Source organism: Hyalella azteca, unplaced genomic scaffold (assembly GCF_000764305.2).
Source record: "Hyalella azteca isolate HAZT.00-mixed unplaced genomic scaffold, Hazt_2.0.2 contig1314, whole genome shotgun sequence".
Lineage (NCBI taxonomy): Eukaryota > Metazoa > Arthropoda > Malacostraca > Amphipoda > Hyalellidae > Hyalella > Hyalella azteca.
Genome location: NW_025931635.1, coordinates 197,566 through 223,645, shown reverse-complemented (window position 1 = coordinate 223,645; position 26,080 = coordinate 197,566). Strand labels below are relative to the sequence as shown.

The following is a 26,080-nucleotide window of genomic DNA, read 5'->3' as shown; positions in this document are numbered from 1 at the left end:
GCTGTCATCATTCAAATGCTGTCATTCAAATGCTGTCATTCAAATGCTTTCATTCCATAGCGAGAGAGCGCGGGTGGAAGGCAGGAAGGATGTGAGGCGGCGGGAGAGCGCGGGTGGAAGGCAGGAAGGATGTGAGGCGGCGGGAGAGCGCGGGTGGAAGGCAGGAAGGATGAGGCGGGTCGACGATGCCATGGCCGGGTCGAGAGCCTGCTTTTCTGGCACCGGGTTCGGCCGTCTAGCGCTCGTCTGCCGTCAGTTCGGCCGGAGCGGCTGTAGTAGCTTGATGTTCAGCAATGCCACCTCCTGATGATGGCTAGCAGCAGCAAGACGGCTGCTTACTTGCTACTAGTGGCAGTGGTGGGCGTCTGTGCCGATCAAACAGAAAGCGATGTAAGGACAGCTACCGAGGCTCCGTGTCCTCAATGTTTCCATCGTTCACAGCCTCCAGTGTCTTTAATGCCTGCTGATATGCACGCGTTGCGATTAACTGCTATCAAAACACAGTTACTAAATAAGCTAAGACTGCAGCACAGGCCGAATGTTTCGCTGGACGTTCCCAGGCAGGTGCTGCTGGAAACGCTCCAGCGGTCTGGAGACCAGCCTGTTACTAACCAATTGAGTAGTGAAAACCTGCAAGATGAAGATGATGTCTTGCCCGTTACTTCTGAAATAATTACCTTCGCCTCCCCGGGTGAGTAACTGACATCGATGAACTTTATGATTTTCGGGCGCGATTTTGAATTTTATTCATTTTGTATATCTAACGTGCCTCGTGCATTTTATTTTGATGGTTATTTTATTTCCTGATTCCAATTGTGTTTACAAATTTTATCTGTTTGGCTTTTTCGTTTTGTAAATTATCTACATGAAAATGACATATTATTTACTGCAGAAAGTCTCTTTTATTTACGATGAACTATAGAAATTTTATTCAGTCATGCGTATGGCGTGAAAATTAAATCTAATTTTAAAAATCAAATTAAATAATTAGCATGAAAGATTTGTTCATTTCATGGCGACACGCATATTAAATTCTATGATCGTTTAGGAAATATAATCCGTTACCAAAACTTCTAGTAACCTGAAATTTTAGGGAATACTTGGCTTATTTCTTCTACGTTTAAAGGAAACAGTCATTACGCATGTTTTTCATGCTCGGACGGGTAAGACCTCGAATAATCATAAAGAAAAATTGTGCTACATTATTAAACTGCCGTGAAATATCGTTAAACTGCCGTGAATTATAATTGAGCTGCCATGAAATATCATTAACCTGCAGTGAAATATTGTCAAACTGCCGTGCAATATCATTGAGCTGCCGTGAAATTTCATCAAACAGCCGTGAAATATCGTCAAACTGCCGTGCAATATCATAGAGCTGCCGTGAAATTTCATCAAACTGCCGTGAAATATCGTCAAACTGCCGTGCTATATCATAGAGCTGCCGTGAAATATCGTCAAACTGCCGTGCTATATCATTGAGCTGCCGTGAAATATCGTCAAACTGCCGTGCTATATCATTGAGCTACCGTGAAATATCGTCAAACTGTCGTGCTATATCATTGAGCTACCGTGAAATATCGTCAAACTGCCGTGCTATATCATTGAGCTGCCGTGAAATTTCATTAAACAGACGTGAAATATCGTCAAACTGCCGTGCAATATCATTGAATAACCCACATCTACATTACCAATATCCCATTAGTATTTAGGGCTGAGTGCATTGAACAATTAAACGCTTACTAGTTTGTAATTATTAAGTTGTGTCTCAAATTCCTCATTCATCCAAGTATTTACATGCATTGGTTATTTCACTAATGTTCGAAGCGTATTGCTCATCCCAGGGAACCGCAGGACATGCCCCCTATAGTAATTATTTGTTGTGATATACCGGGTCATCATTCTCACATCTCCCATTAAATGAACTCGATCGTGTTCTATTCCGTTTTATAAATAAATATATGAAGTAAGTTCAAATTTAAGAAAATTTGAGCCAATTACCTTCATTTAAATGCTTACATTACTGGAGTGAAATCATTTATTTAACACCTGTGGAATTGTACGATTGTGGAACCTCCCAACGCGATTGCGATTATGTAATTTGCTTAAAGGAGCAAAGCTCGTTTTGCAGCCACCCTTTTTGACATAGATGAGCGCATTTAGTATAGTATAGTATAGTATAGTATAGTATAGTATAGTATAGTATAGTATAGTATAGTATAGTATAGTATAGTATAGTATAGTATATGCTGTGCCTAGTGTGATGCTGCTAGAGCAACTGCAGCTGATGTGCCTGTTGTAGAGCTGTAGCTGCTGCTTTGCCTACTATTTAAGCCATGACTTTATCGGTTTTGTTTCTTGGATGCAAACACGATGCTTGTGATCAGATATTATTCTTTGTCGTCTTGGTGCGGCAGCTCTGAGGACGACTGCTGAATGATTAATTCAATGGTGTTCATCGGCGTCTGTAATGCCGCACTGCTGCACGAGTGAGTCTCGCGGTGGCGTACACGGCATTGATGAACACCGCCACTTAATCCCACAATAACTAGCACTGCGTTTATTATGTGTAGTTCCACGCTCTATTGTCAGCAGTTTCTAACGATAACATTATGGGCGAAGAATCTGTTATTTATAAGAGTATTTTCGTGCTTTTAATATGTACTACAGGAGGCAAGAAAAAATCGGATGTGTCGAAATAGTGACTCGTGTACTTGAAACCACCATTTAGGGACCACAGTTAGCTTAACCGGACTTGGGGCTCAAATTTAGCTCATGGTCAGTAGATGAAGTAAATTAGAAAATTTGTATACTGGTTAATTGGTTAATTAGTCTCTAGCTCGAAGCAGCGTTATTGGATTGATGAAAGATGCATTTTCCATTTCCTGTTGACTGGAAGCGCGTCGCATGCTTCTCGACTAGGAGTTTGAATGTCCAAGGAACGTTGCGTGAAACGCATGCTGATGCGCCCGCGTGAATGGAGCTGATTCTTGCATCAGTATTGGGGATTTGGAGTTTGAGACGTTGCGAAATAGCAAACTTTTATTTAATTAATGGTAATTATGATTGTTAGATCTCATTAATGTTTGTTTTAGTGCTACACTCGAATGCTTATAGCGGTCTATGAAAAAAATATTTTCCGCGTAGAACCTGTTGAGGGAATCGGCATAGAGAGATTAAACGTTGATGTGAATGTGGTGTTTCGTAATGATGCTATGGATCTTGCCTATCTCTACGTTCACAGCACGCGTGTTAGGTAATTTCATCTTGCATGAAAGAAATGCTAAGGCTGCTCCCTAAAATTCATTATCATTCAATTTATGGTACATTGAAAGTATGTGGTGAAATATAATAATAGCACACTTGTTGCTTACTGGCCGACGTTTTGCTCGTTTCGCGGGCCAGATTCTTAATTTAAGGCAGACTTAGTGTATTTAGTTGGCATTTTTATATATCTTCACTTGCATTGCTAATCTTGAATAATTCCGTGAAAAAATTTATACAGAGTGAGTTTTCTGCATTGGAAGGAATGAAAGCAATTCGCGTTCTCAGCATTCTGAATTGGGACAGCGTTAAAATGACAATATTTTGCAACGTTGGGCTGTCACTAAAATTAAAGTAGTTCTATTTTGGGGAAATCATTTCTTTTAAATGTAATCGCATGCAAATTTGAGTCGTCGACTATGATGAATTTGTTAACAAATATGAAAATAATGTGACGTTTTGTTTGCAGGTGTTCCGCCAACGCACGCCCGAGGACGCCATCAACCTGGTGTCGCGGCTGCTAGAGTACACGCCCAGCGCTCGCATCTCTCCTCTCCAGGCCTGCACGCATCGCTTCTTTGATGAGCTGCGCGAGCCTAACACCAGACTACCCAACAACAGGCAGCTGCCTCCCCTCTTCAACTTCACAGAAATGGGTGAGGTGGAACATTTTCTTTCTTAATGTGTGCTTATTTATTAATATCTGGTTTGTGTTGTACACATTATCATTGACCGGAGCTATCGCCGTTGTTGTTAACTCATTGTGCCGTGTGTTGTGCAGAGCTGAAGATACAGCCGGAGCTGGCAAGCAAGCTGATCCCGAGCCATTACCAGTCAGAGGGCGGCAACAGCGGCGCCGTTGGTACGGAGACGTCCTCGGGAGCTGCGGGCGGCAGCGTGGCGAGCGCCAACACTGCTACAGCTGCGGGCGCCGAGTAGCGAGCGTCTCAATGGCCTGGTTGCCTCACATTCTTTTAATGAATAATAGTTCTTTTGTATTAAAATATCTATCCCTTTTGTGAATATTTTTTTTGTTTTTAACTCAAATTGTCGCGACCGACGCTCGGTTAGGTTCGACGACACTGCAAAGTCACGTGTGTGATGTAAACTTGGAAGCCCGCTTGGTAGAGGGATTGCTCGTAGTCAATACGCGGGAAGATGAGGCACGTGTTTTATTTTTAGTTCTTTTAGCATGGGCAAGTAGGTGAGCAGTTGAACTGACGAGCGTTGTGTAGTGATGATGTATGTTACCCCCGTTAGAGTGTCGATGTCGTTAGCATAGCCCATAACTTGTGCTGCAGCTTGCAGGTCTCACTCATTGCCACCGCGCTCGTGTGGCTCCCCTGGTCCTCGTTGAAGTATTCCTGCCTCATTGCGGCGTGAAATTTCCTCCCTCTTTAATTTGGTTTACCAATCCGTTGATGCTGCGTGTCGCCAATTCATTGAATTCAAAGGACACGAAGTTTGTAAAATTCTTAAGCTTAATGAATTAGATGAAAAATTATTAGTTGTTGCCGAGGCTCGTTATTGTCAAGCATGGGTTAAGTTGTTGACAACTCGAAGCTTGAGTTTCTAGTGTGCAATGCTATATGACTAATGAGAAGTGGCGAATATTTGTGCACTGTATGAACCAGTGCTCAGGGAGTTGGCGCATGCTGCCGAGAGATGGTGGCCTAAAGACAGCCATTTGTGTGGCGATACGCAGGCCTCCGAGTGCGGACGTAGAATCTACTTAGAACGCCTCTACCAGCTTCTCGAATTTATTATACTGTTTGTGTTCAGGATGAAGTTGTATAGTAAATGTAAATACCACTTGATCATGTCTGCGTGCTGTAGCAGCTCTGCAAATAATGCTCAGCCATTTGCATTGTTCTCTGTAGTCATATTTTGGTTCAGTCACCCGGAGATTTGTTAACTGTGTTTGAGCTGCAGATATCTGTTGCCTTTCCTGCCGTTAACTCTGGCATATTCTCTACTCTAACTTACAATCTATTTAGCTTCTATTGGGTTCAGTGTATTTCTGATGAATTATATGATCATTTCTCACCCCGTATATATAATTTTTTACTCTCTAATTTACAATTAGGTCATTAGTTGTGATCTTCAAGTAGCCTAACGTGTATTTGAGCGTAGCTGTTAACAGAAGGTCTCCTGTACCCTTGCGCATAACATGCTTTGTAAACGTGCATTGTAAACGAGCGTGTATATATGATGTGCTCTCATGAATACTAAGGCTTGAGTGCAGCCAATTTAGAGACCTTACCTCGTGCCATGCCCGCTTGAGCAGCTGGTCACATGAGCACCCCTCGGCAGCCCATTCTTTTTGCGATGCTGCACGCAGCATTTTATCTTCACACAGCAAGAACCTCTACTCACGATGTAGATCTTCTCTTCTAAAGTTACTCGACTCGGCGCATCTTGTGTTGCTTTGCGCTTCAAAAGTCGCTGCGTTCGTCAGATGGTGCCCTGGGTGCCTCCCGAAGTTGCCTTGCTTCCGATGCTCTTGCTTTCCTCTGTCGTGAGAGCGAGTTCCGTAACTCCTGTTTCTCTCTTATCTTGACTTACCTGGGCTGCTTAAGACTGCTGTGTCATTTATTATGAAGCCATTGAAGTAGGACTTTCACTCTTTCCACTTCCTAAACATTATATGTTGTTTACGCCCCCTCTTTTAGTCTGACTTGCTTGGCTCTTCAGCTCTTACCTCTAAACTCTCCTCATCTATGTGATGAACACGCTTGTGAATCTTACAAAGCTGCTGTATTCATGACTGTTACAATGAACAAATGCGATTTCTTTGCTCATAATAAATTTATGCACTTTTTTCTCTGTATAAAGCTTGAACCTGAAGGCCATATTTGCTAGGGAGTGTACTCCTTGTTTATCCATATGGTGGATATGTTGGGCGAGAGCTCGATAGTGTCTAACACTGTGTAGAAGTACCGCTTGGCAATAACTTAGTTAGACGTGAACCTGCGCATACTTGAGACACTAAGCTTTGCTGGCCTTTGTGCGTTACACCTCTAGTATGAGTACTTTAGCTAAGTTGTCCCTAGTGTAATGAGAGCTATCGAGAAAGATCATTGGAATTAACGTACATAATAACGGAGTGAGAGCTTTTGAACCCTGTTGTTCTTTTGATGCCGTAGACAGAGCCTTGCGTCGGAGTAGTTGGTTTGAAGCCGGCGCTCTATCTATGGTTGCTCTGACTATGTTGTGGTCTGCGTTGTACAACGGTTGTCCCAATGTTTTTTGTTGTTTGCGTGAATTTATTTAGGGTAGTTAAGGTTGTACAATGGCATCTGTGTACCAGGCGCTGTACCCAAGTCTCGTGAGGAGATAGCAGGCTCGAGGTCTCTATTATCTCGTCAGCACAGCGATCGCTCATTGGGATACGAATCGAAGTTGTGACGTATGAGGACGCGGCTCCTTCACAAGTTCCCTCTCTCTTGGTTCCTTTATTTCAGTCAACTTAATTTTCGGACGTTGTGCACACTGTAACTAATGTTTTGATTTATTACGCTGGAACCACTAGAAAACCTTGCCGATTGGTCTTCTATGTATAGAATGGCGATGGATGGTCGTGTCCTCGTACGACGCTGAGATGAGCCCAAGCCTCAATTGTCGTCTTGCTTTGGCGTGTTGCAACTCAGTCTTCTTGGACAAAAAACAGCAGTGGCTTTGCTCTCGGACTTGATGTTTCTTTACATTAACTATTGACGTTTCACTTGTATTACTTATCGAGATAGCATTTTGCATATATACTAATAAATTGTGATTCGACTAAAAATATTGCACTACGCATACATTTAATTATCTGAACATTAGTGTCACGGACGCGGTCGAATGCTCCACGTGGATCGTGTTTTTATTTGTATCATGAGTGAAGTTTAGTGGCAAGCGTTATGCAGGGCGGTTGCAAGGAACTGATTATCAATGTAATGATGGAAAGTACCATGACGTAACGTCTTGTATGGTCAGATATTTGTCATACTGTTTAATTGACCAATTAAAATTGTTATAGTTTTATCTGAACTTCCTTTGCCTATAAATATAAAGATCCCGTCACTCTAACGGAAATCTTGTACCCTTGGTATTAGCCGTTGTAACTTCAAAGCTATGTAGACTGGGCCATATATTTGACAGTGCGTACTCAGGAGCAGTTGATACGTGCGCGTCTCTCCCCGAATGTTGTGCGTCGCAAGCGTGTGTGTTGGCACCATTTTATCCATATAGCCATTTTAGCGCTCGCCTCCTGTAAATTAGGCTCAACTCTCGTCGATTTCATTTCTTGAGATAATTATGGTCATGTTTTTTGCTTACTTTCATCGGTATTTTAGAGAATTGTTGAATTGGATTTGCTGAGTCACCCACCTACCTCTCGATAACATGTACGCTAAGGCTTACGATCCGTAGGGTCGTCTCAGTACTTCTGCTGGTGTGAGTTCAGTTGTGGACCAGATTTTCCTGCTACCCTCTTTTGTCGACTATAAATTAAATATTGCCCTCGTGACTGCCTTCTTACCCTTGATTCCCGAGGCCTACTTCTTCGCCGCCGTGTTACTTTTAAGACTGGATCCAGTTAAATGCCTTCGCGTCGTCTCCTTTGCCCGTTGCGGAGGTTGTGCCGGTAAGTTGTGCACGTGGTGGATCTATTCAGAATTACGCTTCGTAGCCATTTCTATAAATTAGCTACTTTGCCAGAAGCTGATTTTACTCTTCCACTACCAGTATGCTGGTCTAATGAGGCCGTCCACTCCAGTCGTAACCGATCCTGCCGCTTCAGCTAGCGGCGGGTTACCGAAGACTTTGAAAATTTTGCTCCCATTAGTTGACATTTCATTTAGCAATTTGGAAGTAGGGCAGTGAGTTAGGAGTCTTAATTTTGCTTGTCTACCGTAACAGCTGGATGGAACTCGTGATGCATTACCTGGAGATAATGGGGAACTCGATTGAAGTGTATTGCTTATATATTCTTGTGCATGTTGAGTTATGAAAAAAGAGTAATTAGTGGACACATTTTTGATGGCGTTATACTTGAAGAATATTTGTGTTAGTGGTCTAAAATTATCGAATAGAAAGGCACCATCTCGTCGAATGTTCATGAATTATTGAAGTTGTCACGCTTCTGCTCTCGTGGTACCGAATGGCCAAACACAGAGGCTGGCATGAATGAACTGGACTCGCGGTAGAGAGGAAATGTAAACTGAATCGAAGTAGAACGTACTAGAAGTTGATAGGTCAGAAAGTTGATCAAGAAATACTTATAACCCTCCGCACATAGATCCATAATCGGATGCTAGGAAATTAATTAAGTGTAATTAGAGGTGAACACTCGTAAGAATTGCTCCTGAGAATTGCATCGTCAGCTCGCGAACATAAAATAACTTTTGGGGGGGGGGACTTTTTTCCCACTTAAACAGTGGGAAAACAAGAAGGACGAGTAATTCTGTCGGGTATTCTGAGGACCAATTTACTCTTTATTTAAATTTAGCCAAAATTATCAACGACGACAGAGCCTTTAAACCTGGCTGGTGAATTGCATAACAAATAGACAAGTTAAATGGATGGCCTCCAAGTTCGTAGTTTGTTTTCGCAACGCAGGGGGAACAACGATAGAATTAATAATGGATATCTATCAAAAATTTTGCTTTTTTGCCACTGGTTAATTAGAATTAAAACGATCATAATGCATTTTTTCTAGAATAAGAAAAAAAATTTTTTCCCTAAGCATGTTACCACGGTAACTGCGCGGATGTGAATTACCACGAGTGATGCATATATTACTTCAGCGCTGCTGAGTGCTGCGAGTGCCGCGGAGTGGTGCGAGTGCCGCGGAGTGGTGCGAGTGCCGCGGAGTGCCGCGAGTGCCAGACTCATTCTGAGACTCACGTAGACTCACTCTTTCCTTTGACCTTAATTTATAATAAAAATGTTGGCCTACATGATGTCTATTATACTTCTTGGGAATTTAATTTTACTTCAGACATCTTGTTATAGAATCAGCATTAGAGAGAAAATTGCTATCGATTGGTTGGGGTTTGATGTCAGTTTGGATTAGAATTGATACTGGACCATTAGTGACCACTGATGAATAAATTCAACTGTCCAATGTTGCTCATCTCTGTTAAGCTTCACAATTATACAGGTGCCGTTCATGAATGAAAAAAATTATCGATAAATAATATTAACATCGAATGCAGATCACCAATTGAATCTGTTTTGTTATTATCTAGAATCCCTCCATGCTCATTGTTTTCGTTAACTGTGAGTAAACGATTTAAGTAAATGCCGGTCACTTGCTCTCATTCAATTCAATGGTACTGAAATTTTGTCATATAGTATAGTATAGTATAGTATAGTATAGTATAGTATAGTATAGTATAGTATAGTATAGTATAGTATAGTATCTTCGGCATTTAAGAATAGGCCTGGATAGGCCTGTCGCCGATTCTTGTACTTTTCTTGGCTAGACTGGCCTTTTGATCAAATCTTTTAAGAGAAATCATTTAAGAGAAAAAAAATTTTGATCATTAAAGAGAAAAAAATTCTGAGGCGATTTAATAATATATTATCGTTCCAACAGATTATTATGTAGACTGCAATTAGGACTTCTTATGTAGATTTCAGCTCCGAATTATTATAGAGACTTCAGTAAATAGTATCGAACGAACATGAGATAGACACTAAACACGACAAACGCTTCCACTGTGTGACAAGAGCTTCAAGCCGACACAGCAGTTACATGCCAACAAAGCCTACGACTATAAATGAATGCGAATGTTTTAACATCTGCCAATCTTCGAATACCAATACTTACTTTCAAGTTTTCTTCATCTCGTTATACGCGTCATGTTTATCACAATGGCGCCATAGAACGACATTTTACTATACATTTTTCCTGTATTCATTTGTATTCGCCTAATATATATTTTGATTAGCCTGTTGCAACCCCTCCTCGGCGAATTTCAGACAACGCCCCTAGCCCGAGGGGACCCATGCCGCAACTGCCTTATATTGCCTCATGCAGACGCCAGACGACGGACTGGCAAGGCAAGCACGCGTCGTCCGTCAAACTCTCGATCCAGTAACAATAAGGCACCGCATTTGGGGTAATTTTTTTGCGCTGCGTTAATGAGGATGGACAAGATAGCGTGCTTGCATGTTGAAATGTTTTGAATTGGATTAAAATAACTGTAGCGAACAACATATAATGTTTAGAGTGATTTTTATAAATAATAATAATAATGTAATACTAATTGCGGTTTCAGCGTTTATTAGGCCGTAGGCCTGTCGCCGATTCTTAACATGGCAGATCATTCACAGCTTGTTGCGGTCTCGAACTCGCAACTCGCTGCTATAATTCTGCTGTGCTTTAACCGCCCGGCCTCCTCGCCGATTCTGACCAGAAACTGGCGCACAGATCTGGGATCAAACCCGCGCCTCTCTGCTCCAATCCTGGTACTCTGAACTGTAACCACTGGGCCACCAATGGTTACAAAAAAAAAAAAATAAGATTCAAGTTGCCATTAATATGTTCATTTAAGAAAAGGGGGACTATAATCCCAATGCCACGGAACGTTACACACAATGCCACCAGCGTGGCAGTTCATTCGATGTGCACTCCATTTTGTCAACAGAATTTGCGACGTTATCATGTAATAGCACAACAGCACATTCAAAAATTCAAGATAGTTAATTCTAACAAACTCAAAGATTAAAAATTTCTTCAAACTCAAAGATTGTTTCTGTAATTCTCCTGCATTCTCCTAGCTGTAGTCTCTACTGAAGAAATAAGCATTAGTCGGACGGAATTTCCCATTGAAGGTTTCTCCAGTTATATACATAGAAAAAGAAAAGGCCCTCCAAAAACGAAATTTTAATGATATTATATTCATATTAAAATAATTCCACTCACCAATAATCTTTAATCCTTGGCATCTCTCTCATATTTAGAGATAAAATAATTGACACGCTCCTTCAATTACTCGGGAATGATTTACGCTGCATTTCCTTGTGATTTACTCGTACTTAAGTGACACAGGGCTTAGATCGAGTTAACCTGCCACTTCAACGGTATATTTCCAACAAAACATTACTTAGTACTTTAACATGACATTAACTAAACATTTCAGAATAAGATTGAGCGAATTTTTTCCTCCAGAGGAGTTCTATGTGTTCATTTTTTAACGCCATCACATTGCCTAGAAGTCCTTATCGAAACATGGCAAGTTAAAACATTATGATTTCTAAAATTTTAAAATTATATTATTTCGCAGCTACCTTCAATTCTTTTTATTCGCAAATTTTTCCGTTTTGAATTATTACTGAAAAATGAAAGTGTTTTCATACTAAATTCAAGTGTTCATGTTAGGTTTAAAATAACGAGCGTGTCTCCAAAATATTCAAGCTGCGCCATGCGAAAAAAACTTCCTAAAATGCCTAGTTTTCGCTGTTGCGAGACAGCAATACCGCTCGTAATTCAGCACCTAACAAAACCTAGCCTAACTGCCACGTTCTCTATATAAAACTACACCTATGCAATACAGGCACTAATAATGGCGCTTCAATGACGAGACTCGCCTGAACTATGCTGCTTATCTTTTTTGTGAACAATCATCCCTGGCTGTATCGCTCTTGGCCTAACGCGGCGAGTGATGCATGTGATGACGGCGAGTGATGATTTCAAGAAATATTCACGAGCAGAATCATTCTTGAATCGTCGCTTGTTAGAGGCTTTCTGAAGAAGTCGATCGGCAGATGTAGGAAGGGTCTGTTACCACTTAAACATTAAAATATTACCAAACAATTACAATATAAACTCAAAAATAACGTCGTCTGTACTATCAGTCAATCCCCATCGCGGATTTCACCTATCGCGGCCGATGTATATGAGTGTAACGTAACACGTAGAGCTAAGGGATTACTGTAATCTAACTATTCGAGTTGAAAAAAGGTCTACGTAACAGACAAATAGTGAGTCCTTCGTTTACTATTTTCCACCGGTGAGAGATGAATATTAATCAATTCTAATTAAAAGGAGACATGTTAATATTTAAAGGAAAATCTGACAGAAATTCATGTCAGCAATAGCATGGAATCAAGTCGTCTGAAAACTTAGCAACTCGCAGTGCAATTCTTGCAGACAGATCGAAAATTTCTGCAGGGAGTGGCTGTTATCTGAAAGAATTGCATATTTACTTATGCTAAGCCTTAGGTCAGGCTGAATGGACAGCGCATGAAGAGAATGGATTCTCAGGCGCTCCTCACAACGTCAACGATGTTGTCATTTTAAGGAGTTTTGCCGCTGATGCTTTGTTTTTATTCTTCAGTTCAGAATTTTCGTGCAAACTTATCAGCTTGCAAGCTCAAGCAAAGTAACAACAGATTCAGGGGGATTCGTTGGGCTGCATGCAAAATTGCTAGAGCGACCCATGACTTTTCTGCCCTGAGCATTCTTTGCTAGGCGTTTCCCTAGCGGGCGATAAGACACTTGCGCAACCATAACGAATAATTGGCCAAGTGACTTCAAGAAAACATCCTTAAATTCGCCAAGTAAAGAGACAAGGCTGGGCGAATTCCATTTTCGGAGTATGGCTTGACTTGTGGCCTATGGATGACATCAATTCGCCATGCTTTGCAAAGTGGAGACGTGTGTCAGAGATACTGAAATTTCTTGGTTTTGTTGGTAAGGTTGATTGTCATTGTTGTTTTTACCCATGGTCGAGCCACTCCTAATATTTAAACTATGGGAAGACAAGAATCACATCTTTCCACTCGCATGAATATATTTTATCTCCGTCGCGGGGCACATATGAAAAAGAAATTTGTGAAAAGTAGAAGGAAAAACCAAAAAGACACCACTCCCAGCAAGTCCTTTGAAATTCTTCGCTTGTATGGCGACAGACCACATGGAGTGATGGCACTTTATTGCCAACATCTCTTGTCGACTTGGAAAAGGTGAAGAACGAAGAGATTTTAGTCTAGACGCTTCACACATGATCGTTGCCTTTGCCCGCACCACACGAACAAACTTTTCCTACTTCTTTTTAGTACAGCTCGAATGTTTAGAACAAATCGTATTTTTCCTAAAAGAAATCAAAAAAAGGAAAGCAGGAAATATTTTTTTGGATGGAAAAAAAATTGGCACGGTGAGCATGTAATGACAGATTTTGTTTGTTAGTTATCCGTGACGCGTGCCTGTTTGCGTTCGTCTTGCGTATCGTTTCATTGCATCGTAGAGAACCCGCTGATTGTGCCAAAAGTTGTTGCATTGCAGAAATTTTCCGACCCGTAAATTGCTGGTTGATATCAAGCTAACTCATGCGGTCATACCAAGCCTAGTAGATGATATAAATTTCGAGACGGAATGGACTTATAAAATAAATGGTACCATTCATACTAAACGTGATTCAGATCATTCTAATTTTGGCTCACCGGTCGCAATAGAAACTTTACAGGCGCGGCAAGCATCCACTGCCACAAAACTTCTCGCTGCGAATGTCTGCCTAAATTTCTTACGACGACTGTTTACCCGGCAGCGTCCGTGACAATTCCAGTTATGGACCTGACAAAGCCGTCAAAAGAGGATATCTACTAATTGTGTCTGACCTAGAAAGTTGCTTGAGCAAGTGAAGCTGAGATCGAGCAGATCAGGCTGATGATGACTCTTTTAGGAGCGTTGCGTGTGCACACGTGGCGTTGCTGTCGTCAGTGCATCCTTCCTTGGCGCTCAGACGAAGGGTGGTCGCGGCACCGCCCTTCTTCTTCGTCGTCGTCGTCGCTGGTTTGGTCACGAAGCGTCGCTCCATAAACTAAAATCTTGCCATTCACAATCTCTGCCACTGGCGGCGCCCGCCTGTCGATGTCTTGAATGAGGATGGACAAATGGTCGACGCTATTTCCGTTTGGCAGGATTTGCATATTATGATAATTCTCGCAGTCAACAGTTCATTTACATACCGCAAAATAGAACATGACGACTCATGAAATTAAAAAAAATAGATACGACCAGAGATCCTGAATGCTCGCAGGCCAAAAGAAAACAGGCTAGCGGAAACTCCATTACAATATACATTTCCCGCCACCAACGCTTGAAAAAATTAATACAACAACATATTGGGCAGTATAAAATTATTAATGCCCAATAAATGTGGCCATCAATTCATAGACAATACACAGTAAAAATATAATTAGCTTCGTACATGAGCAATAAAAAATGTCTTACTCTGTTACCGATCTTTTCTCTTCGAAAATATTTCGGAAAAATAATGATACTTCGGAAAAAATTAAGTTGTGTCATTTCAGGAAACTTAACTTGAGCGGCCGCTCCATTTATGCCGTGAAAGTTTAAGGCTTGTATCGTATACATGAGCCCGCCTTCCGGACCTTGCGCACGCGATAAAAGCAGAAAACACGGAAATGGAGAGCAGTCTGGATGTCTCACTTGACAATGGAAACTACGAGCTTATGTGATAGGGAAATTTCTACCATGAATAGAGAATAAATAGGTAAAAGTTTATTAGTTATCGACAGAAACTCACGTTTGTTATGAGATTCACATGAATTAATGATTTGAAAAGCGGTGTCTAAGCTCTGTTTTTGTGCCTCTTCGCTTCACGTGTATACCTTACAGAAGCAATATAATAATGTTATATTAATTCTATAAATACTATAGGCAGTTATAACGTCATATTTTAAAAATTAGATTTACATGAATTGTAAGAAGAGCATTCCTCTTGAAGTTCCATGGTATCCGGGAAGCTGCAAGTCACGCTCCGCACGGACGTTGAACAAGTCGAATACGCGGCCAAGGAAGTTGATAGTTCAGCATGAACACGACCACAGTTCATTCCCGGGCTAGCATCAAAGCGAAACATCGAACATTTCTAAGCTATTGCTAAAATTCTCCATGTGATTCGAGGAAAAAAAATTGGATTTAATTTCTGTGCATCTATTCATTGAAAATCAATTAATTCGGCATTATTAATGTTATACGAGCATACCATATTATACTTTAACGTTCATGTGCCATAAATCTTCGAGAAAATATTTTGGAGACATATTTTACGCGATTGACGCCTCAACAGAATGAGTTAGAGTGTTAGACTGTATAACAAGATCCCATTTCATTTCATTTCATTTCGCAGTTCGATTATGAAACAAAAATACGAGAATGTGAAAATTTTCTGTAATTCCAGGCAAGCGACAACCTAATGAATTCAAAGTTTTCTTTTTAATGCATTTTAGAACATAGGAAACTCTATAAAATATAATAATGGAGCATTATGTTGAAGTGATTGATTCGTCCAGAATTCACTTGAAGATAAATTAAGCAGGTTCGTCTCGCGCACATCAAATTTCTCTCAGAGTGAAATAAGTTACGGTATTTCCTAACTAATTTTTGCGTTAATCTTATATACTCACATGGCCTTTTTTTACGTAGCTGAATCCATGGTAACAAGAATGCCCTCACCGTACCAAGGACTATGCATTGTATTGCTTACCAGTGACACAGTGAGTCGCAGAGATGCATGGTTGCTATTTCACTGCTCAACTTGTCGACTTGCCCAAATGTTCAAAAATACTTGTTGCGCTGTTGATGAAATAGCAAAATTGGCATGTAGACGAAGTTTATTCCAAAAGTATGGAAAAAAAGTTGAAAATAAATATTTTATTACATCCCAATTGGGTTTCCTTAAATTGAAATTTTAAGGATCTTTACTGCATCCAGAAATAAAAAAAATGGTCCTGGTTGACGACAGGCAAATGAAGCCTAGATTTGGCAGCGCTAGGTGAGATGGTCTCGCCTGGCGCCTGCCATAGAGCACGCGACGCGGTGCGTGGGTGGCGGTCTTCATAAGTCGTCTGCCATGTTTCCTAGCGTTTATTCCCTCTAATATATTCACTTTCTCCCAGACTTTATTCTCTTCTTATTCTTCGCCGATGAAAGGCTCGGAAGGGCTTCACTCATACTACTTCTTCGCGGTGAGCGACGTTTTCATGGGCGTTTTTAGTTAGAAATAATGCAATACATTAAACTGACAATAACATTCTTCATATCGTCACAGGCAATACCATTCTTCCGATTTTCGTTTCGAAAAATAATTTGTCTGCTGAGGCGAACAGGGATTGAAATCTAGTCGAGAATTGTGTGTTCCTGTTATGAAATAATTCCTCTATACCGAGCCGGCATTGCTCGCACTGAAAATTTTGGTTAATCGCCAATACTAAAAATTGGTCTTCACTGGCAAGAAAATAAAAAAAAAATTCACACAGCCATCTGTCTCTTCTTAAATCCAAACACCTACATGGAATTTGAATCAGGATTTTTTTGAAAACTCGACAGCCTTACCGGTTGCCGATCTCCGTACACACATTCAATGTTTTATGCGATCCAAGTTTTGAGAAAAACTAAAACAAAAATTTTCTTTGGAAGTCAAAAACGCATGCTTCGAAATATCCGTTTCATGAATGCAAAAAATGGAAAATTTTATAATACACTAACAATTTTATGCAGGATTTCCTAACGTAATTTAAATGATATAAAGTACAGTTCGCAACAAACAAGTTCAAATCAATATTTTGTGTGTATACCGTGATTCACCTGCTGCCAATACATAATTGAACTCGCCTCAATATTTGTATAATATTACTTTATCCATAAAATAGAGGTATTTTAGTAAGTTTCTGCATTATTTTATCATTCATCAAACCTGGGCAAGGTGCTTTCTAGACAAAATCTCATAAAAAATTAATAAATCACTCTCCGGTTCGTACAAATGCATTTTCAGACATTAGAACAGTTTGCAGCTGACAGCAGCTGCATTTACGACTGCTATTGAGACAGCCAATTCATCAATTTTTAAGATCAATATCAAAGCGCAAACAATAAATCAGTCCCAGACTCAGCAGCTATGCCGCCATCATTTGCATGCAAGGCTCCGGGCCAAACTTGACGTTCTTCTTGCAAGGTATAAGCGAGCTAGCCATAGAGAGCCTAAGTAAATTATTTGAAGGACTATCACTTTGATTTAAGAAGCAATTGCACGAATTATTGAGGCAGCATAGGAAGCATTATATGCATTGAGAATTCGGTGCACATGGCATCGTTGTAGTGGCGCGACATGAGCGAGTGCCATGACAGGGTGGGAACGAGCTAGACTAGGGCGTAGTCTCTTGCTGCCAGGGTAGCAGACGGGGAGGGCAACTGCATCTGGGCGACCATCACCGCAACGCCAAGCCCTCACAAAAAATAGAAGCATTTAATTTTGTAGGCAGCTGGTACACAAGGCTTGAGTAGTCAGACCGCTCTATGGTCGCAGCGACCGCAACTAGTTTCGCTTTGCGCCGTTCGCCCAGTAACGCACCGAGCAGCTGGTTTAGGCTAGTCCAGCTCTACACTTAAGGATGGATGTTCATCGCTGCATTAAAGGAGCGAAGAAATTAATAACTGTTTATCTGGCTGTATTGGTTTTAATCTGTCTGTAAAATACTAAATAATGAGATGTGATTATGAGGTATTAAAATGTGAGCGAGAAATTTGCATTATGGCTTTTTCCATTAATTACCTTCTATCTTTTATCCACTCTTCTTGCACACATACGGTAGTTCAAAGCGAAGAACAAGTTCAAATCGAGAATATTAATGATAGAACTGACGCAATGTAGTAAATAATCCACACAGTGAACTATTTACTACTTCAGATCACTTTCAAATTATTTCAGATCGCTGCCGAATAATTCACATAAGACCGAAAGTGACCTGAAAGAGAATCCCAATTTGATTAACACTGACCAGCACAAGTAGTTTTGAGTGTCAAATGCGCGGTCACTTAGAAACATATCAACAGTCGCTTAGAAGCCGCCGTCTGCAGCAGACGCAAATTAACGTGGACTCCAAACCAATGATTGCTAGTAATTACACGTGCATTACTAAAAAACAATTATATTAATTTTAAAAAGAACCTGCATCAATTACTGAAATATACGTACATCTTTTTTGCATGCTGGAGGGAAGTGACCAGCTTAAGCTCGTATAGTAACCAATATTTTATCCCGCTCAGATATATGATTATGATCTGATTACATAATAGTCATCAACACGCTCTTAAATGTTATATTACATATGATATCTATGCAATTCTAGGAATAGAAGCAAAACAAAGAAACGAGCAAATCATTTTATTATACATAAAATAAGTCAAAATGTTTCTCAAATGTAAAAATGTCTCACAACTATAACGACATGAAGAGAAAATGTTCGCTTTTCTTGCCGGATCGAAAAGGTATGTGTCATGCAAAGCGCGTTCATTTTCCATTGATTAGAGTCACTGCTTTAACACTGATAACTTATAGTAGCTTAATTCAGGCTTGGAAAATTTAACCAGCTTTCAGGCCCAACGGTCATCCTTGTGGCTGGCCTGTCAGCTTAGCGTGGAAATCCTACATGGAAACTGGAATAAGACAATCTGAAGAAAAAATATAACTCAATACTCACTGCAGTGTATGAGTGACAGAGAGCGCATTTTCTCGTCGACGAAAACGTGAAGTCACGGAAGGACAGACGGACAGACGGACAGACAGACGGAGAGACAGACGGACAGACAGACGGACGGACTGACAGACGGACGGACAGAGAGACGGACATGACGAGCACAATAGCGCCTTTTTTCTCTAAATGAGAAAATGCGCTAAAAACAGCTAAGATGCGTGAAAATCAAAAGACTGTCCAGTCAATCTCCGTTCATTTCGTTGACGTAAATGGCAGAAAATAGGACAAATGTTGAATAATTTAATCGGTTTGTAGTAGTACAAATTTTTTGATAGTTGATTTAGAAATTAAACATTTTATTAATTGTCTCTCGTTTGTTATCTATCATTTTCGCTCGTACATCCAAAAATGGTTGTCATGGGAATTTATGTAACTTCTACATAGCTGATTCCTTTAAATTTCGACCATGTAATGTTTTCAAGCGACGTAGTGTTCATAAGAAACACTAAGCACGTAGAAACTACGCATGTAATACATGTAGAAACGATGCATTAAGTTTTGCAGTGTAATTAAGCGTTGTTACCGCTAACCACATTGCACTTTTTTCAATCAGTGATTACTCTGATTGCGCTGAATAATTCTGTCGCTAATGTAATTGCATCTTTCAAAGACAAAATGACGAAAAAAACGATGCTTGATATTATATAACAATACTGTAAAAACTGTAACAAAAACAAATTACAGTTTTTTTAAATAAAATCTAACAAGGTGCGAGTCTATCATGAAAGAGAATATACATAATACACGTATACGCCGGCAAGAAGAATAACGAATAAAGATGTTTTAAAACTGGCTCACCTTCAAATTATCTTGAGGGGATCTGAATAAGGAGAAGACAGGACACCAAAAATAAAATACAAAGTTAGACGTGAAAGAAATGCGCAAATTCAACGAGAAGTAAGATTCTAACGGGAACGAGAAGTACAAGAAAGGACAAAAACACTGCGGGTATCTTAAATCTGGTAAAAATAACAGCATTAATGCAAATTCTGTGCATGCTCAGAACTGAGAGCGTTCTGGCACAACTGCCACAAAACACACGGAAAAACTGATTGCAAATGTTTTAATAAGCGAGGCTCGTTTTGTATTATTCAAGTGTGATGCTTGGTTTCGCATAATTCAAACTCTCATATTTTGCATTCCCACAAGAATCGTTCTAAATTTTATGCGGTCTTCAAATAAAAGACTATCACTGTCATATTTTTTCTTCATCGCTGAGCTGAACGCGGAAAGCATATAGGGAAGCCAAGGGATCGCAATCGTCTGCTTTTATTTAAAGTGATTTCTAACTATTATTTATTTATCTCACTATCGCCGTTCACTTTCTAGCAAATGTAACCTTGCTGCTATTCTCTTTACAGCATACCCTACTGGTTTTTATTAATTTGATTAAATAGTATAAAACAATACATGATAAGTGCATGTAGCAACTTATAAACACCGAGCAACCATGACTCACGCCAGTTAACGATCGCAGGCGCTCTGTTCAACAACCACACGCTGCTGGAGTTCACGCAAAGCGAGGTGGACATGGACGCTCTGGAGGTGACAGAAGCAATCCTATGGGTGTTCGTGAGGAGCCTTCACGGTCGCCACGGTGCGCACCACCACGGGCGCCACCTCGAACGGCACCATCAGCACCCCAGCGTGAATGGTGCTCGGACGTATCTCTGGGTCTTTAGAGTGCCCCCTGACCCACCCAGTGCAGTGGTAGGTTTCTCAGCAAAGAGATTTTCAATTTCCAGTTGCCATCAGGCTTGAGTTTCTAGTACGTTTGTTATGGAAAGAATATTTCATAGTTACCACGTAATCACTTTGTTGAGTAGTGCTTGCGTAATCTACCCTGTGCCTAAAGATCGGATCCAACCTCCTGTAAATGTAAATTCCGTCCAAGAGGATTTGTGACTTGTCTTATTTACCACTATTTATTCATTTATTTGTTTATACATTTGCTTTGGTACCCCACCCACCATAGACCTTGCATGCGTTTTATTCCTCCCTCATGACCGAGGAGGGGTCTGGGTGCCGGGCTCCCAGGGCTTGCCCCTGGGAGTTCGAGGCTCTGACCCTCCTTCCTCTCGGCCAAGACTGCCAACTTTGACTAAAAATCATCAATATTCAACTTCATCTTGTCCCAAATATGCCACTCAGCCGCCATCAACCAAACTCACTCGCTGGAGACCACTCACCTACAGAATTCAACTCGAGCTAATCAACCCTAGACTCGCTACTGACCGTTCACAAATCTTCCAGACCACATTTAAAGACCTAAACGCTCCATTCATCCGGCTAACTGACACCTCCACAGTTTTTTACGCCGTTACTGACGACATTTTAGCAATAGACCGACTGACATCCAAGAAAGCAACTGACGCATTCGAGAAAATTAACTTGGCACCAATCATCCCTCCACACGACCACACCTAAGGTCAAAACGCACAACATTTGCAAGACAGCTCGACAGAGATATTGGCAGACAAACCCCGACCGAATTCAAGGACTAAATAACGCGACTATATAACATGAGCCATATATACGAAATAGTTAAAATCAAGGATTACACCCACGTCATCAAAATACTAACAACTGACAATAATCGCCCAACTTATCCTAAACGAAGATTTTGCCATGTTCAACATCCGTATCACCTTGCGGCCTCGACCATAGATCACTTGTCGTAAGAAAAAAAAATAATTCTAAACAAACAGAAAAAAATGCATTACCAAGAATTGCAAAAAATACGTATGTCGAGATCGCCAAACACACAATCAAGCAAACGAACATACCCCAACAAAACATCATCCTCAATAACTCCATACAGATCACACTCACGGCACTCATCCTAGAAGCTCACATAGCCAGCCTCGCCAGTCAGGAGGGGTTTGGCTCAATACTCTCCGAATCTTTATAAGCAAATTACAAAATCGACGCTAGTTTCTACAACTGAGTTTCCGTAAAAATCTTTAAATTTTTTTACAACCACGACAAGAACTAACCACACGAAGACAACACCGACTTTATGATCAGAAACGACTTCATAAATTAAAAAACGACTTGCCGACTTCATAAAACGACTTGCCGACAATGACTAGAAGATCCTCACTTAGTCTAACTCAACAGAATGCAGACGGCACAGACGACTCAAGAGAAACTCTACAGTCTACATCCACAAACAATAACCCACGACGACAACCGAGACGCTAAAAGCTGAAAATGAGCGATAAAAACTATTATGACATAACCATATCACCGCACCCGGACTCAAAAAACATATTCAGATCAAACTTTTCATAAGCGACCAAGACCTCACCCTAATTCCAGCAGCACATCGCAACGCTCGCTTCGAGTCACCGACATGTGGAACAGCCTCCCTGATAGCATCGTTGACGCTCCGAGTATGAACGTCTGCCTTCAAGAACAGAATAGAGTACTAGACGAAGCTATGCAGGAGCATTTGTTCAGTCTTAAAATGCCTATCAAATTACGGACCAAGCAATAAGTTCAGCAGCTATCTCAATCAATTGTCAGTTATGGAAAGATCGGGTTCCAAAGGCCGGATCCCTTGTGAATCAATTTACGAAAAATTTCTGAATTGGCAACAGGCCATGGGCCTATTTCTTCAGTGCCGACACTTCTATTCTATTCTATTCAATTCTATTCTATTCTAACATTTGGTTAATTGGAGAATTGAAAGAGAAAATCCTCGGTCTAAAGCTCTCGATAGAAGAAGAGACTCAGTCCTAGCTTTCGACCTACTGAAACGTGACAAACTTATCCTAGAGAGACCTCATATCAACATAATCCCCCACGACGCTTTCGACGCCATGAGCCGTCACACTACGGTACCATCATAAAATCCCAACATCCACCTACAAGAAAACAGAATCGTCCACTGCAAAATATCCAACTCCGACATGACACCACAACGCTCAATAAAAATTACCCAACACAACGTTTAAATCTGGACCATCAAAAAATTTGCGCTATCCAAAATCTACAACAACATTAACCCTGATTTTGTCTTACTGAACGACCACTCCCTCACTAACGACGCCCACTTGAAAATCTTTAACCACCATTCATACACTAGCAACAAAGACAATGCTCTACACACAGGTGCCGCCATCGCAATCAAAAGCCACATTCCCTACCTGCTGCACCATAACTTCCACTCCGAAATGCTGGCCGTAATAATAGACACCCTACAAGGACCTATTACTATTGGAACAACGTTCATTCCCCCTCGAACCGGTTACCTAAACTTAATTCATAGACTTTCACACCCTCCTCAAAAGACCGCACCCAGTGTACCTCGTTGCCGATCTAAACGCAAACCACCCGAATCTAGGAAACTCCAGATCCAACCTCACAGGCAGAAAATCACCGAGTACCCTCAACGCCAGACCTAACACTAGAAGAAAAAGAAAAAAAGCATACTTGGAAAAATGGACACAGCTTGTACAACGTATCATAGACCTTGCACACACTCACTCACACAACGTATTATTCCTGGTGTGAAACCGAACCACGAAACACTCAATACAAACACAATACCTAGCCACCCTTCGTCACTTACAAACCTCAGCATTACCCTAATAATTACCCTACTTCCGCAACACAATCCTAACAATTACCCTTTTTCCGCAGCATAACCCTAATAATTACCCTATTTTCGCAACATAAACCTAACAATTATCCTTTTTCTTCAGCATAACTTTTATAATTACCTATTTCCTTAGCATAACCCAACAATTTCACTTTTCTCTGCATAACCCAAATAATTACCCTACTTCCGCAACACAATCATAACAATTATCCTTTTTCTGTAACATAACTCTAATAAATACCCGATTCGCGCAGGATAACCGTAATAATTAGCCTTTTTTCGCAAAATTCTAACAATTACCCTATTTGGCACGAAATAACCATAATAATTTCCCTGTTTGTGCAGCATAACCCTAATAATTACCCTATATGTGCAGCGCAACCCTAACCACATGGTCGGCTCGCAGCTCATCTCCCTGTCGGAGCCTGGCTGGCAGCGCATCAACATCACTAGTGCCGCCAGCCACTGGTTCGCTCAGCCTGGCGAGCCACTGAGACTTCTGGTCGACTGCAGCAGCTGCAGCGGCCACATCGAAGCAGTACTATTCAATAATTATAAATTTAAAGGAGCAAACAAGCCCGACTCAAGAGGACTAGATGCCGCTTACAGGCCAGTTCTTGTTATCAAAACGAAGCCGTCTCCGACGAGACGTCTAGCTCGTCGTGCATTGCAATGCGAAAGGAACACTGAGCATTGTTGTAAAGAAGAATTTTATGTGTCTTTTAGTGAATTAAATTGGGATGATTGGATACTGGCTCCTAAGGGGTACCATGCCAATTTTTGTCGTGGGTCTTGTGATAGCATGTATCAGACTGCGGACAGCTTGCACACCGCGTACGCACATGTCATGGAAGAGGCGCGGCGTGTCCGGGAGCCAGGCGCAATTTCTCAATGTTGCGCGCCGACACGCTTCTCTCCCATGACTCTCATATACATCGACGAGAATAAGAGTATCATTAAAAGGGATGTGCCGCGCATGGTTGTAGAAGAGTGTGGGTGCGCATAGGCTGTGACCTCGTATATATAGAAGACCTGTCGAATTAGTCCAATCTGTGATCATATCTTTAAGTTATTCATAGATGCTTCTGCGTTGTTAAATAGAATTCCAGTACAAATTATTCATGTCTTTTCTATTCACCTCTGGTGACGTTGCTACTTTGATTAATTGGAAATTCGGTTCCACGAAATTTTAAGTTTTTATTACAGCCAAATTTATTTCAAAAATTTTCCGAATTTCGGGAGTAAATGTCATTCAATTTTGCAGACGATGAGATCGGTGACTATAAAACTTAAGGATATTGTGCCGTTATCTTCTCAAATTGAATTCCTAACGATTTACTGGAATTGATTCATCAAGCCAAAGATTAGGTCTTCTATTAAATATATTGAAGTGAAGAAAGTTCATGAGATTGTATTCAGTTGCATGTTGGCCCAGATCTCGAATAATGCCCTAAACGAAACTCAGAATCTTATTTAACGCAGTCAAGTAACGCGTTTTGGCATCAGCCATTTCATTAGAAATTGCTGTGCAAACCCTAATACGCCCTACCTAATTTTATGCGACTGCTCTAGGCTTATGTCCTGAAAATAAAAAGTGATTTGTGCAGGCAAATTGGTAACGAGTGGTGTTAACTGAATTGGTTTATAAGTATGCTTGCAGTAATAACCTACTTCAGCGCTATTATTAGTTTCTAACTCGTGCTTGCTTCATGCAAACTTGAAACGTTCCTGTCTGTTTTGATTGACTGATTTTGAAGAAAATCTTTGATGATAAACATTAATCATGTTTACTACTGCCAATTCCTTCAGAATTCTACATATTATTCATCCGTTTCCAGGATATGACTTTGTAGACTTTCTTTTCTAAAAATATGAGTTAGTTATTTTAATTTCATGGTGTTTTTTGGCTTTACCAGAATTTTTTTCGCATTTTGAGTGTGCATTCTGTGCGGACATGTAAATTTTAAGCCAATTATATCATAGATCATTTGATCAACTACGCCTTTATTTTGACTTTAATTAGATTGAAACGGGTGATTTCCAAAAAAAAAAAATTTGCGTACCTATGTAACTGAGGAGTTATCAGTACAGCGTGGAGTCTGGCAAATTTTTTACAGTAATCAACTTCTCTGGAACTTCTTCTTTATATTGAAGGTTTGATAAATGAACAATCAGCGATAAGCAAAAAAAATTGAATGTGCAAGTTAGAAAAATGGTTTCGGTCAGTTAACCAACGTTAGTCCAGAAGAAACTTGAATGAATTCAATACCTACTAAAGACTAGCTGTGGCCTAGTCGTTCTAAGGCAAGCATTCAAATTCAAAAGTTTACTTTTTAAATCCCCGTAAATAAAGACAGCACAAATACGCCAGAAGCTTTCTTGCATATTTGTATTCATATAAAAAAATAAGCAACCTCTTTGTAGCTCACTGGAAGGTAAATTTTTTAACATTTTACTTATTAAGTTCAAAATATTAGGTATGATTAAACTACAGCACACCATTTTTCAAAATGCTGAATACACATCATTTATTCAGAAACTTCGTGATTTCATTGGCTGTTTCGGTGCTACGAGTTCGATTTTCCGTAAGAAGTGTACGCTGGTGGTTTCGTTGCTTGTAACGAAACTGTTATGAAACTTTGGCATCCATCCATAAACATT

The 26,080-nt window shown here is 40.5% G+C and overlaps 2 protein-coding genes across 6 annotated transcripts in view; both read left to right on the top strand.

Moving 5' to 3' along the window:
* LOC108670020 (glycogen synthase kinase-3 beta) overlaps positions 1 to 7,774 on the top strand; it is a 31,498-nt gene extending 23,724 nt beyond the window's left edge. For all 5 annotated transcript variants that reach the window (XM_018157464.2, XM_018157465.2, XM_047882197.1 and 2 more), the window contains 2 exons: positions 3,734 to 3,920; positions 4,046 to 7,774. In XM_018157464.2, the coding sequence (XP_018012953.1) occupies positions 3,734 to 3,920; positions 4,046 to 4,203 (345 nt within the window). In that variant the 3' untranslated portion in view covers positions 4,204 to 7,774. The remainder of the gene's footprint in view (positions 1 to 3,733; positions 3,921 to 4,045) is intronic.
* LOC108670022 (inhibin beta chain) lies at positions 276 to 25,458 on the top strand. The gene is made up of 3 exons (XM_018157466.2): positions 276 to 691; positions 20,291 to 20,523; positions 23,796 to 25,458. The coding sequence occupies exons 1-3, from the start codon at positions 307 to 309 to the stop codon at positions 24,423 to 24,425; spliced, it is 1,248 nt and encodes a 415-aa protein (XP_018012955.1). The 5' UTR covers positions 276 to 306; the 3' UTR covers positions 24,426 to 25,458.
* Positions 25,459 to 26,080: the final 622 nt, after the last annotated feature.

Excerpts from the sequence above, each read along its gene's own strand:
- LOC108670022 (XM_018157466.2), top strand. The coding sequence starts at position 307 with ATGATGGCTAGCAGCAGCAAGACGGCTGCTTACTTGCTACTAGTGGCA. Across the intron at positions 692-20,290 it reads AATTACCTTCGCCTCCCCGG|GCGCTCTGTTCAACAACCAC; the intron begins GTGAGTAACTGA and ends TAACGATCGCAG. Across the intron at positions 20,524-23,795 it reads CTGACCCACCCAGTGCAGTG|CGCAACCCTAACCACATGGT; the intron begins GTAGGTTTCTCA and ends CTATATGTGCAG.